This window comes from Gasterosteus aculeatus, chromosome X, assembly GCF_964276395.1.
Source record: "Gasterosteus aculeatus chromosome X, fGasAcu3.hap1.1, whole genome shotgun sequence".
Taxonomy (NCBI): Eukaryota; Metazoa; Chordata; class Actinopteri; order Perciformes; family Gasterosteidae; genus Gasterosteus; species Gasterosteus aculeatus.
In genome coordinates, this window is record NC_135698.1 from 6,969,567 (window position 1) to 6,982,211 (window position 12,645).

A 12,645-nucleotide genomic window follows, 5' to 3' on the forward strand; every position below is an offset into this window, starting at 1 on the left:
CGTAAACATTCTACAAGGGTCCCAGTTGTGTGTATATGAATCACAGGAAGCCGTTGCCTAGCAATGCCATATGGTTAAAAATAAAAAGAGAAACTGCAGATCAATGCAGGGCCTTCTGATTGGATCTCCAGCTGTGTAACACCGGTGGTTTCTTTCACACTGTGATGAGGTGTGATAGAAACCAGTTCCTTCCCTGTTGTTTGTAACATGAAAGTGTCTTTTAATAAGTCGCCTCAGTGGAAAGGCATGGTTTCAAACACGTATGCAGATTAAACACAAGAGACAATTAGCACGATAAGTCCCCAACATGCTGCTCGGTCCGTAAAACGGATTTCGTTACAAAACTAGTTCTCCACAGTCTGCCCCAGGGCCAACTCCTTCCCAAAGCTGGTGTGCAGAATTCAGGGCAAGCAGAGACCGGCTTCCCTTCCCTTCACCTCTCCTGCAGCTGCCCCAGCTAAAGAGTCCAGGGTCATGAAAGAAACTCCTTGAGGGGGACAGTGATCTATTGCAACATGAAAGTAACCGAGGAGAGGCTGCGCAACCTTTCAAGCTCCATTAGTCCTGCTCCTGCCAATGCCAAAAAGTCATACGGGTAGGGACTATAATTAACATTGATCCGAAAAGGAGGTTATAAAAACCAGATGACAGAGGGATTTTTTTTTTTTTTTACTTACCGTGGCCCTTATATGCGGCATACAACTCATGAGAAGATTAGTTTAATATTAAGTTCAAATGAGAATTAAAACACCGGCATATCTGCTCTGGTTGGAATTGGCTGTTTATGAGCTAACATATCATTAATATCGCTTGTGGCCGAAGCCAACAAACTGGACCCGCAGCCCAATGACTATGTGCTGCCGTAAATGGAGCTAATAGCAACAACATCACATTTGGCATCTGACCTTGTGCTCGATCATGCTGCGGATCTCGGGCAAGAAGTTCTGGCTGATGACCCGGTGGAGGTGGCGGTCCTGGGGGGAGGGTTTGTCCTGGATGCTCTCGACCAGACTGACCCATTGCTCCTCCGTGTCGCACACGAGCGACCAAGCGCCTCGCTTGCGGCCTGGTAGAAGCGAAAGAGAGAGACGTCGACTTATTGATCCTAGTGACGATTGACACAGTGAAACGTGAGGAGAAACACACACACACAAATCCACGGACACTTGGATGAGGTCAACATCAAAATAAATGTGCTTATATCCCTCAGATCCTCTCACCTGTGCTAGGGGGGAGATCTTGCGGCTCATTTTCTGTCGTCACTTCGTTTTCCAGCTCACTGAACGGTAAAAACAAGAAAACATTGGAGAATAATACAGGCAAAACTTTTCAGTGAATCATTAATTGTAATCAAATGCCACATGTTTCTGTGACAATTCGGGGGGGGGGGGGGAGGTTAGACTTCATATGACTGCTCTGTGTATATCTGTTATATCTTCCACGCTATGCATGTTTTTGTCTACAGAAACAATTAAAATACAAAGGGTTTACACGCCAAGAAATACGTTTTATTCTTATATTATTATAATTACATTTTAGGTCGAGCAATTATCTACAGGCAAGTCACCAGCTGACTGAGCTCAAAGGGAATCCTAAAACAAGTCCGGAAAACCGGATAAAAACCGGATTATGTGTCATCTTCTTAAGCAATAACTGCTGATTACATTTGATGGTTAAATGCTGATTTTTCTTTAGATATAACCGTGCAGATGTGGGCATTTCTCAGTTTTACGCTGTTGCCTCACCACAGCTGAGGCTCTTCCAGTTTTATCTTCTTTGGCGGTCTTCCCCTTTTCTTTTTCTCTGGTAACGTCAGCTCAGTGGCTTCACTGAAAAACAACACAAAGCAGAAAGGACGTCTTTACAATTATGGCCTTTTAACCAAGTAATAAGCACTAGGACACCTCTATAATTAACCCTTAACAGGTCTGTAAATGGGTCAAACCACGACTGCAATTACACACTTACCACATGCACCAGTTAAGCACAGACAACATGACGAGTGACACAACATTTGTCCTCAGTGCACCGGGTATGAGGGTTAGAGAGAGGCAGAGATATTTACCCCATTTTCTCTGCTTTCCTCTTGGTTCGTTCTTCTTTGTACATGCGAGTGCCGTAAAAGTACCAGTAGAGGGCTCCATTTCCATCCTGCCCCAGTGGTTCCACTCTCAGGCTGTCTGCATCCAGGCCCTAATGAGGGGGGGGGGGGGTGGAGGGGGGCACTTAAATCATGGGCTGGTATTTTAAATCATTAGTCATTAGCAGGTGACGTCATCCTGTCCTTTGAGCCCACATGGCCGTGAATCATACACAGACATGGGCCACTTTCACCATCTTTCAGAGTAAATTCATAGATCTGCTTATTTATTTGGAAAAAAATGTATCTCCTGAAAAAACTGTAGGATATATTAGAGGGAGAGTATAAACAGGATGGAGGTATTGTGGCTATGGTGTTATTAGATGCACCCACATGCTTTGTTAGGTGTCTCATAAAAGCTTGATTGCTTCTAATTACTAATTTAGGTTCAACTGTAAATCAATATACAGGTCTTTCTTCATCCTTACAGAAAAGAAACCTAGAGCTCATTAAAAGAATGGAAATGTGTGGTGCTTTTTAATTCTCCAACCTGTTTTGTGTTGAAGAAGCCTGGACAGAAACCCTGATGCCTCATACATATAGTATCCGTAAAAAAGATTTTTGCAGAGAAATATCTGAACTAATTAAAGCAGTGGCAGGTGTATTTATTAACCAACCATAGTGTTAATGGAGTACAACGCTTACAGGCTGCGCAGGTCATAATTAAGTGGTTTACACAGCAAGTAACTACTTATCATAAAATAATAAGTACTTCCTAAATCTCTTGAGTAAAATGGCGAGCAGAGCGCGTGCATGGAAGCAGATATGTCCGCGCAGCGTGAGCCGGTCCCCGTGGACGTTTACCTTGAGCAGGTCGAAGACATCAGCGGCATCTAGACGGTAGTCGCACAGCCGGTGGAGCAGTTCCACCTGAGTGCGAGGAGGGAGGTCCTCGAAGGGACCCTCTCGAAGTGGGTTGGGCTTCCCTTCTTCCAGCTCCCACCGGTAGCTGATGATGTCGTCCAGGTAACTGCTAAATGCCTGGGGGCTAAAGGGGCGGAGCAAAGGCATGATAAAAAAAAAAAAACAGATGAGAAACTGAATGCAACAGAGGAAGGTGCAAAAGGAAAGGCATGGCTCATAAAACCTTTAACACCAGCTAAAATCTAATCCAATTATTAAAACGCGCGCACGCACGCACGCACACGCACACGCACACACACACACAGTTAGTTTTTCTTGCTGATGTTGTGGTCGTTCCATTGGGTGTCAGTTTCTATTTCATTTCATCCTCATTCTGGTTCAGTTCTTCCCACTTAAGATCTTCCATTGTATTGTTAGAATGGAGAGTCGTGGGGGAGTGAGGAGCTCAGGTTGGGGGTGCTGAGCAGGTAAAGCTGCAATAGGAGGACGAGTTACAGCCCTCACTTCCTACTCGTCCCCTTTCTAGTTTTCCTTATGCTACTTTGTTGTCTCCTACGTTTGTTTTGTAGTTGATTTGTTCGATTAAGGTCATCCCCTTTCAATACATTTGAAACACACATGTTAGGAAAAAGTTATTTATGTAGCCATTCCATCAGTTGCAACCCCAAAATAATGGAGTCATTAATCTGGTTGTTGTCTAAATGTTTTTTGGATCATGCGGTTATAAAGGAACACCAATACAATAATAAGATGCAAATTATTAAAACAAATAATGAAAATAAATTAAGACAGAGGTTTTTTTTGGGGGATCCATAGAGATCCGTCAGCATGGATAAACGCATAAAATTGCAAATGCCTTGTGGCCATTGTTGGGAAAACATTCCACGTCTCAAAATCCAGCAGAACGCGCAAAGTTCAAACCAGCCTATCGGCTTTAAAACCGAGGACACCGGACCGGGGCGGGGAGAAGAAGAAAAGGAAAGACTAGTTTCTAGTCGTATCTCTTCTACGAGTGGAAGGTGGTAAATAAACGTTGGTTCCGGTTCAGGTCTCAATTAATCTGTAGCTTTCAGCTCCAACTCCAGCTGAACGGAACAAGGGCTCGGGGCAGGGGTGGGCGCAGAGAAAGAGGGCCAGAAAAATGGCTTATCTTGAAAGAGCAGCGTGCACTTTTCACACAGCTGCAGCCCCCCCCCCACTCCCACTCGCCACTTTCCATCCTTCGTCCTCCCACCCAACATGCTCCCTCCCTTCTCTCCCCCGCTCCGGCAGAGCGTTTAACACATGCGGATGAAAAGGGCAGCTCTGTGAAAGGCCAGCGCCGGGCGGCAACCCCCGGGATGCCAGCGCCTGTCCAGTCCAATAAGGCAGGTTGTCCTCCTGTAAGCGGTTGCACGGGCGGAAGAACTGGACCCTTCCTGCCTCTCATCGCTTCGCTGGGACCACGGCGCTACTCTTCAAATGACGGGTGGGATCGGGGGGAGCCCCATGAGAGAGTAAACCCATGTTGGGATTTGGGTTAGAACTCACTTTAACATGGTTACGGAGGAGGAAGTTTCCGTGCTGCATACACGCCGTATGCTGCTGCAGAGGTGGAGCACTCGTTCACCACAGACCTTAAGTCATCGTACATTCTGACGCCTCAGCGACTCATCGCGCCGGTTAGTCAGACTTCCTATGGAGGCTCTCTTGGGTGCTATGACTAATTTAAAAAGGAGATGGAAATTCTGCTTTTATCTTTGCAGCTACCTGTCAAAAGATGGGGAGGAGGGACTTGTATTGATTATTTTTCCAGCGTGCCTAATGTTTTATTTAAAAAAAACGCAGGGGATGGTCCCACTATGCTAGATCTGGTAAGATGAAGACCTAGAGTTCAGATGTACGGCTTTAAGCTACTAAATCCTTCTTTGACAAACTAAACAGTATCAAATAACTGAATATATTATTTGGCTGCTTGTTGTGGGACATTATTTTGGACTTGGGCCTTATTTGTTCACTATTTTCGTGTTTCTCAAAGCAAGATATCAATAATTTACTTTTCTGGTATGGAAACCCAAACAAAACAGGTCCTATCAATTTCATATTGGTATTTTATCACAAACACTTACTGAAGCGGGGCACTAGTGCACTGCTGAAACCAGGCTATTAACCCAAACTAGATTGATTTGTACACCGCTAAACTTTGGTGTCATTTGCTGCTACCGTCAAAGTGCTGATATCATGAACGCCAGTGATTCCAGTCAACAACAAATTCTCCCTTGGGCCCAAATTAAAACCTCATCTAACTTTTGGGATAAGCTGCAGTGGCATTACTTCCACAGCCTTTGCCTTTTTTTAATTCAATACTTACGTGATATCATTGCGCTGGTAGCAGCCTTGCAGAAGACAAGCAATAAGGTCCCTGAGGAAGTCCAGGTCCTGCTCTGACAGGGCTTTCTCCAACTCCTGGATGAACGCGACAAGAGAGAGAGGAGGGTCAGAACACACAAGACAACAACAAATCAGAGTCCTCAGTAGGATCAATGGTCGCCGCCGCTCAATGGAAAAATTCTGATACGGAGATTTCAGAGGAAAAAGGCATTATGACAAACAAAAACAATTTTTGACCAATCAACCAATGAGGAGAACGGTCAGTATCTCAGCTCCAAGTTGAGATACTGCACAAAGAAGACGACCATTACTGAGCCCACTGGTACTCAGGTAAATTCAGCTGGCAGAGGCGGACAGCAGGAGGGACGGTTGGAATGCGTCGCTGTCCGAGTCGGGCGTCTCGGTGTGCCGGTGGTTGTTTGGCTGAAGCAGAGGTTCAAGTTCAGCCGTGACCCCTCTCCTGGCATTGTGCTTCCGCCATTGAGGTTTTATGAAGCGGCAATAACCGGCAGAGCAAACTCTAAAAGACCTGAAAGCACCATGGAGAGATGGGAGGCAGTAGGGGCCTAGAGCTTCACACACAGCCGTGCCCTCCCGCCCCCCCCCTCCTCTCGCTGACCAACCACAACGGAGCGCCCCACACTGCTTCCCAGCATGCACTGCTTTCTCCTCCAAATGATACCAAAAAAGTCTGGAGTAGAACATAACAGAACGAGGGAGAGAGGGAGGCTGAAAGGGCAGAAATGCAAATGCATTTGCTCCGTCAGCCAAGTGTCCATTTCACCTAAAGCCCCCTGTAGCAGGTCACAAACAAGCCCCCTCAGGCTGGAAGCAAAGAGGAAAAAGAAGCGCCTCCCCACAGCTGACCACTCCTTCCTCTTACACTAGCAACAGATCAAAACTCTCTCTCTCTCTCTCCCCCTCTGTGTGTGTGTCACTCTCCCTACATCATCCACAGACGCACTACTACGGGTTCATAGGTTAAAAAAAATAAATACTAAAAAAGAATCATCTCGAGGACAAGGAGGCACGCTCAATCATCGAGCACTCACTCGCCTCTTATCCGTCCGCCTCTCTCTAACGGAGCCTGGTCGAGCTTAGGGGTCGCTAGAGGTCAGCGCACGCGCACCCCCCGCCCCGCCACGGTAAGCGACCGGAAGCCGCGTTCTAACACGTCAGGACGATAACAAACGGGGGCGGGGAAGAGGCAGAATGGTGGTTGAGAAAGAAGCTGAAGGAGAAGATACGCTTCATGTTCTACCACAAGAGAGGGAGCCGCAAGCGAGAGAAAGACACCGGGAGTGCACTGGCGATGACGAGACGTACGTATATGCTACGTCTCACCAAGCACAGGAAGAACAGTTCATTAGGTTTCATGAACACATTCTAACAACCCATTTAAAAAAAGTCTACAAATCCAACGGTCTCACAGCGGCAAATTAAAAACAATTCTACGACACACCGTAAGCAGGAAGACTTGTGGGTCAGCGCATGGGAGACGAAGGCCAGAGCGGACGAGAGGATATTTTGAGTCTGGGGGTAGCGGGACTCATATTTTTCCAGCAAAAGGTCCTCGTCTCGCTGTTCGGCCGCGCAGCTGTGCCCATGACCGGTGATCCTCACAGGACGGAAAGGCAGCATGTGTGTCCCCGCGTGGACAAGCGTGTGCGCGTGTGTGTGTGCGCGTGGGAGATCCTGTGTCACGCTCCCTTCCATTTCCTGGTCCCCCTCGTCTGGCGGCCTCCGGACCGGACCGAGGCCATCCATCAGAGACGGGCTGCACTTTGATCTCGCTTCGCAAAAAAAAAGAAAGTCTGGGGGGGGCCAGAAAGTCTGTGGGGGCACGGCCAGGGGGACGAGTGGAGAGTCGAGGAGGCAGATTGGAGGGCTCGCTACAGCCCCCTGGATTAACGCCGCCCTGCTCCACCTTTGAAGTGCCACACTGCCTCTCAGATGGCAGACGGGTGGGGTGGCGGGGGGAATTGATGTAGTGTTTGTGGCCTTTCTTCGGCCCTGGCTCTCACTAACGCTGACGGGTTGAGAGGGACACGTCCTGTGAGAACCTTTTTGCCTCCATCGGCCCATCGAACCAACGCACTAGGACGACACCACCCGCGACCTCTGGCAAACATGGGCAGCACAACAACACACTTTTACCGACATTCGCGCGTGTCTCGGCGGGATGAACGCTTTGCAGTACTTTGCCTGCTTCGCATTAATGATCAATGGGACTCGTAGATAAGAGAGCTGGGGGAGGGCGATAAACTTTAAAGTGCACCGATCGAGAGCCAAAACAAATCAGGCCATTCGTATTCACACACGCTCACGGGACAAAGATTGGAGGGAGAGTCAAGGCTTGTCAAAAGGTGTGTCATCACTACAGCCCTTCTGTAGGCCCGCCTTGCAAACAGCAGTTTGCCCTGAAGGTATTTGCTACTCCTCTCACCCGTCTCCCCTGCTGGCTTAACCTCTTACTCCTCTCTTCCACACCCTTTTTCCTCCCACTGTGTTGCTCCATGTTGCCTACAAGGGCCTCTGAGGCATTCTATTATCCCTCCTCTTACAACACGTGAGTTCCTCATCCCATGACAGTGTCCCGCACTAGAGGCAGAGCCGGTGGCTGGCTGCACTGAAGGAGAGGACGGTGTTGTGGTTTTTGTCAGTATTACAAGAGGGTAAGCTGTGGGCTAACGTTTCAGCAATGGACCGATTTGAGGCCAAAACAAACAACGAAAAAGGTGCAGGGTCCAGTCGACAAACAACATGCATGTGGTTTGTCAAAAGTCAGGGAGGTTGAAAATGGCTTGACACACTTTAGTCGATTCTCAATTAGCTCCCTCCTTCCAACACTGGTTTGGGTTGAATGCCTGGCTGTGATGACCATGCCTCAATGACGCATTGATGGAAATGATTGAGCGCTATTGACATCCAACAGACTTCGACAGACTCCCCAAAAAGAGAGAAATAACTCTTCTATAACGTGGCTCGAACACGCATCCAGGAATAGTGCGTTGCACACACATGTGCCGTTTAAAGAGGGATTTAACGAAGCCACGCTGCAGACGAGCCTTCGCTCGGAGGACGCGACTCTGGGTCTCTGCTTGACCTGGGAGCCAGTGCGGAAAATGTTACGAGACAACGTGACATAAATCATCTGAGGAAGGCGCGGAGGAGACATCAAGGCTGAACCAAGTTCAAGGCGGAAAACACCATCTGCATTTGCAGATAAAAATGAAACACCGATGGTCCCCCCCATCATGTGTCCCATTCATATCAGAGCGAGAGAGAGAGGAAAAACTGAGATAGAAGGTCTACGACCAACACAGAGAGAAAGAGAGGGACACACAGAGAGACGTGGGGTTGTGATAATCAGTCGAGCAGCAGATGTATCAGCAGCCCCAAGGTTGTGGCAGATCCACAAAGACCGTAGCATCGGGGGTTGGCCTCTCTGGCTCGCCTCACAGCAGATACTTTCCATGCCACTGCCGTTAACAGCCCCTCCGGGGTCTATATCACCAACAGTTGCGAGGATGTGTGCACAGCTAGCGGGAGGAGGGGACAGGAGGAGGGGAGGGGATGCCTGTTTGTTGTGTAAAGGCTCCCCCTCTCTCTTCCTCTCCTTTGCTGCTTTCTTTTTTCTTTTTTCTTCCTCCCCCTACTCGGCTCCAGGAGCCATCATCTGACAACACCCCCCTATCTCTCTCCCTCCCCCACCCCCTCTCACACACACGTAACCACCTCCTGCCACATGACAAACATGCACACGCAGCCTTAAACGCCGCAGGAAGACGCCCTCGCATCCTCAGGATGTGCCGTTCGCTTGATTGGAGGAGGAGCTAAGCGTCTCTCGGGTCGCTGCCAGTGGAACATCTGACTTACGCATCGAAGCAACATAACTTGCTGGCCAATAGGCCTGGACGGGGGGTACTCGGTATTTACAGCCCTTTAAGCCACAGGGGACGGTTCATGTCCCGCACGCACCTGTCTTAACGAGCAGATCAGAACACATTCAAAACGGCTGCAGCCTCCGGGGGAAGGACGCCATTTGTTTATGAAAATATGTGAACAGGAAGAACGACAACAGTGACAAAGACTAAGTGCAGCTCGCACACCACGCAGGGCCAAATGCAACTGTGCTAGAAAGCTAAAAGCCCTTTTATCCTGTAAAGTCAATTCCAACTTCTCACAGAGTTGTATTATAGTGTGTCAGGGTTAAGGGGACAGGTGGGCTTTACGAGTGGGGAAGAAGCTGTGTAAGTGTCTGGGTGTGTGTTTATGTGTGGTGGGCTGGGGGGGGGGGGTTGAGGCACGGACAGCAGATCGAGCCTTTGCCTTGGCCCACCTCACCAGAATACGGGTGAGAGTCATTAAGCACAGGAGGCCACCTGGTGCCGCCCTGAGCCCCCCGCCCCCATACTTCCATTGTCAGCTCCGAGGAAACCGCATCATCAACTTCAGTAAAATGGAGCTTCCTGCTTCAGCTGCCATCCCAGCGGTCCCATTCGCTCGCTGCGTCTAGTATGCGCCACACACACACACACACACACACACACACACACACACAGCCGACCGTGAGCAGGGAAAATGGTCCCTGAGCAGGTTTGGTTTTAGACTCTGAGGGAGGGGTCTTGAAATGGAGAAAACAACATAAAGCAGATGGCTTGCAGCCTCACAAGAGGAAAGTAACCTTTAGCAAAGTGGTTTAATTCTGTATCTTAGGCGACAAAATGTAACATGCAAGAGAAGCGGTGGCATAATTCTATTCACCGAGCCGAATTGCGTATCAGTCAAGATAAGATTTAAATTGTTGCCCCACAGCACAGTTCGCGTCACACAACCGTAAAACAATTGATGACGCGGTTAATTGTGGTCACACGAGCTGCCCACAATGCAAGTCGGCATTGACAACTAAACAACAGTGTTTTGGCTCACACGTTCATATTTTGACAACAAAACGTGTAAAAGAAGTGTGCCAACCACAAGTCCTCACTTAAGCATGAACCCCCCCTTCCCCTCCCGAGTGATCCGTCTAGTCAGCCAAGTGTGTGCCAGTCTGCACCCCAACTCAACCCTGGAATAATATCCCGCTCCCTCAATTCTACGACTCCCACTGGAGGGGAGCTGCTTTGGCGAAGTTCTCGCCGCTTGGTTTCTCCCGCGTCGTCTCAATTCCGCTCGAGGCCCAGAGTGAGTCGGCAGCACGGGGTGGGGGGGGGGGGACAGGGGAAGGGAGGGACGCCGCCCCAGACTGGAGACAGACACAGGGAACCATGGGGAGCTCCAACAATGGAGCCGGCCGAAACAAACCCTGGTGTATGTGCCTGCCCCCTCCCCGTGCATGCGCTCCCCATGTGAAGCAATCTGATGCATGTACTGCTGCTCTCACTTGTCAATCACAATTGGGATGTGTGTGTGTGTGTGTGTGTGTGTGTGTGTGTGTGTGTGTGTGTGTGTGTGTGTGTGGGGGGGGGGCTCTTTACAAAGGCTCCTCTCGTTTGCCTGTGAGGGAGGGCATTTAAAAAAAGAAATGTTCTTGATCTCCTAGAGTGTGAAAAAGTCTCGACGGCTTTATGCGGAGACAGATCTGGCGAGAGAGTGTCGGAGGTTGGAGTCTGTGAGGCTGCCAGGCAGGAGAGATGTCAGCAGGTGGGACCGGGGGGTGGAAGGGCCGCTGATCTGGGACGAGGCTTGAGCGCTGTTATCGCGTTAGGGCGTTAAGCGGCCTACAGTTGAAGGTAAACACGTCGGCGGTGGCGTTAAACGTTACTCGCCAGGCACCGATCGCCGATGAAGGTGCTGATGTCAAAACAAACTCCGGAGAAAGCTCCACAGTCCAACCTCTGCTTTGAGGCGAGGCACCGTTACCACAACCAATGATGGCACATCGCTCAAGGTCAGACTAGGGTTTGTCGAAAATACCGGAATGGTGGATAAAATCTGACATTTCGAAATGTCGACGACACTTGTACAAAAAAACAAAAAAACAGAATTCATCTGGAAATCCCCGATATGTCGAGCCAGTTGCCAGTGTTAAGTTTGTGTAGTGAAATGGGTCCTATAAGATAAGTCATAAGATCCTCGTCCTCATTGTGCATTACCGCTTTCGAAAGTGAACAAACATCTTAACACCACAAGTTTGACACAATTCTGGCAAGTCCCATTGAGAATCTGCTTTCTACAGTTATAATCCACAAAAATGGGAATTAGCATAAGTGGGGCCACGGTGGAGCAACGCGTAAACCCTGATCCTCTTCCCCGTTAATCCATTTGCTTCTAGACAACAGAAACATGGATGTGCTCATAGGCCGCCCGCTCTTGCTTATTTACCACATCTAATAGGACTAAAGCTTCTCTTACAATTGCACTGGGGGCTTTGCAAAGAAAAAAGAACCCACTCCCCAGAAGGGGCTACGGCAGCTAGCACCCAGTCGGAGCGGAGAAGCCTCCACCCTCCAGGGGGATGGGAATGAATCACCATCTGGGGTTTAGTCACGGGGATGCCAGGGGGCTCGGGGGGGTCGGGGGGGGGGGGGGGGGGGGGGGGGGGGGAGAAAGGGAGAGAGAGCGACGGGGGCAGAGCCACGTCTAATGGGTGTGCTGGAGTGAGACAAGTGACGGCAAAGACAACGGAAGAGGTGGAATGAGAGGAGAGGCCTCCGACAAGGCCAAACAAAACAGGCGGTAAACACAAGATGGGGGAGACGAAGCCGTGGTCGCCGCGTGATGGCGAGTGGGACGATATTTTCCAGTCCGCGAAGAGGAGCAGAAACGCCAATGAGTGCGTACACAACAAGCATCCGCACATCCACGCCGGCGTCCACTTCACCCGGCAGGTTAGACGTCGAAGTGGCGCTTATGGTGCGATTCAACCATTGCAATGGACCAATATTCGTACGGCAACAGGTTCAACGAAAGTGGGGAGTGATGGTGCTGCCGATCTGTACACAATAACTCTAATCAGGTAACTTAAGAACACGTGTGTGTGTGGCTTTAGAGATCGGGGGTGAGGAACTGAGAGTCATTATGTTAACAGGTAGAACGAGAAAATCAAGGTGCGGTTGGAATTCCAAAATAAAAACGAAAGAATAATAAATGGGCCGGTCAAAAGCTTAAGCTGGCTGTTAAAGCTGGGTGCAGTAGTTATTAGTAAGTGGGACATTTGACAATAGAATTTACTTAATTGCTGCACTTGTGAAAAGTAACAGCCCTTCATCTCCCATTAAGGTGACGTGGAGGACACGATTTAAACCAGACGCACTGTAAATGGCTGC

General features: G+C 49.2%; 1 protein-coding gene across 1 annotated transcript in view; it reads right to left on the reverse strand.

The window, feature by feature from the left end:
* Positions 1-12,645, reverse strand: part of cecr2 (CECR2 histone acetyl-lysine reader) — a 29,247-nt gene that overhangs the window by 11,637 nt on the left and 4,965 nt on the right. Inside the window, exons 2-7 of the mRNA XM_040161811.2 lie at positions 5,355-5,449; positions 2,945-3,128; positions 2,066-2,193; positions 1,746-1,829; positions 1,221-1,279; positions 906-1,066 (exon numbers count right to left, since the gene is read on the reverse strand). Of these exons, the coding sequence (XP_040017745.2) occupies positions 906-1,066; positions 1,221-1,279; positions 1,746-1,829; positions 2,066-2,193; positions 2,945-3,128; positions 5,355-5,449 (711 nt within the window). The remainder of the gene's footprint in view (positions 1-905; positions 1,067-1,220; positions 1,280-1,745; positions 1,830-2,065; positions 2,194-2,944; positions 3,129-5,354; positions 5,450-12,645) is intronic.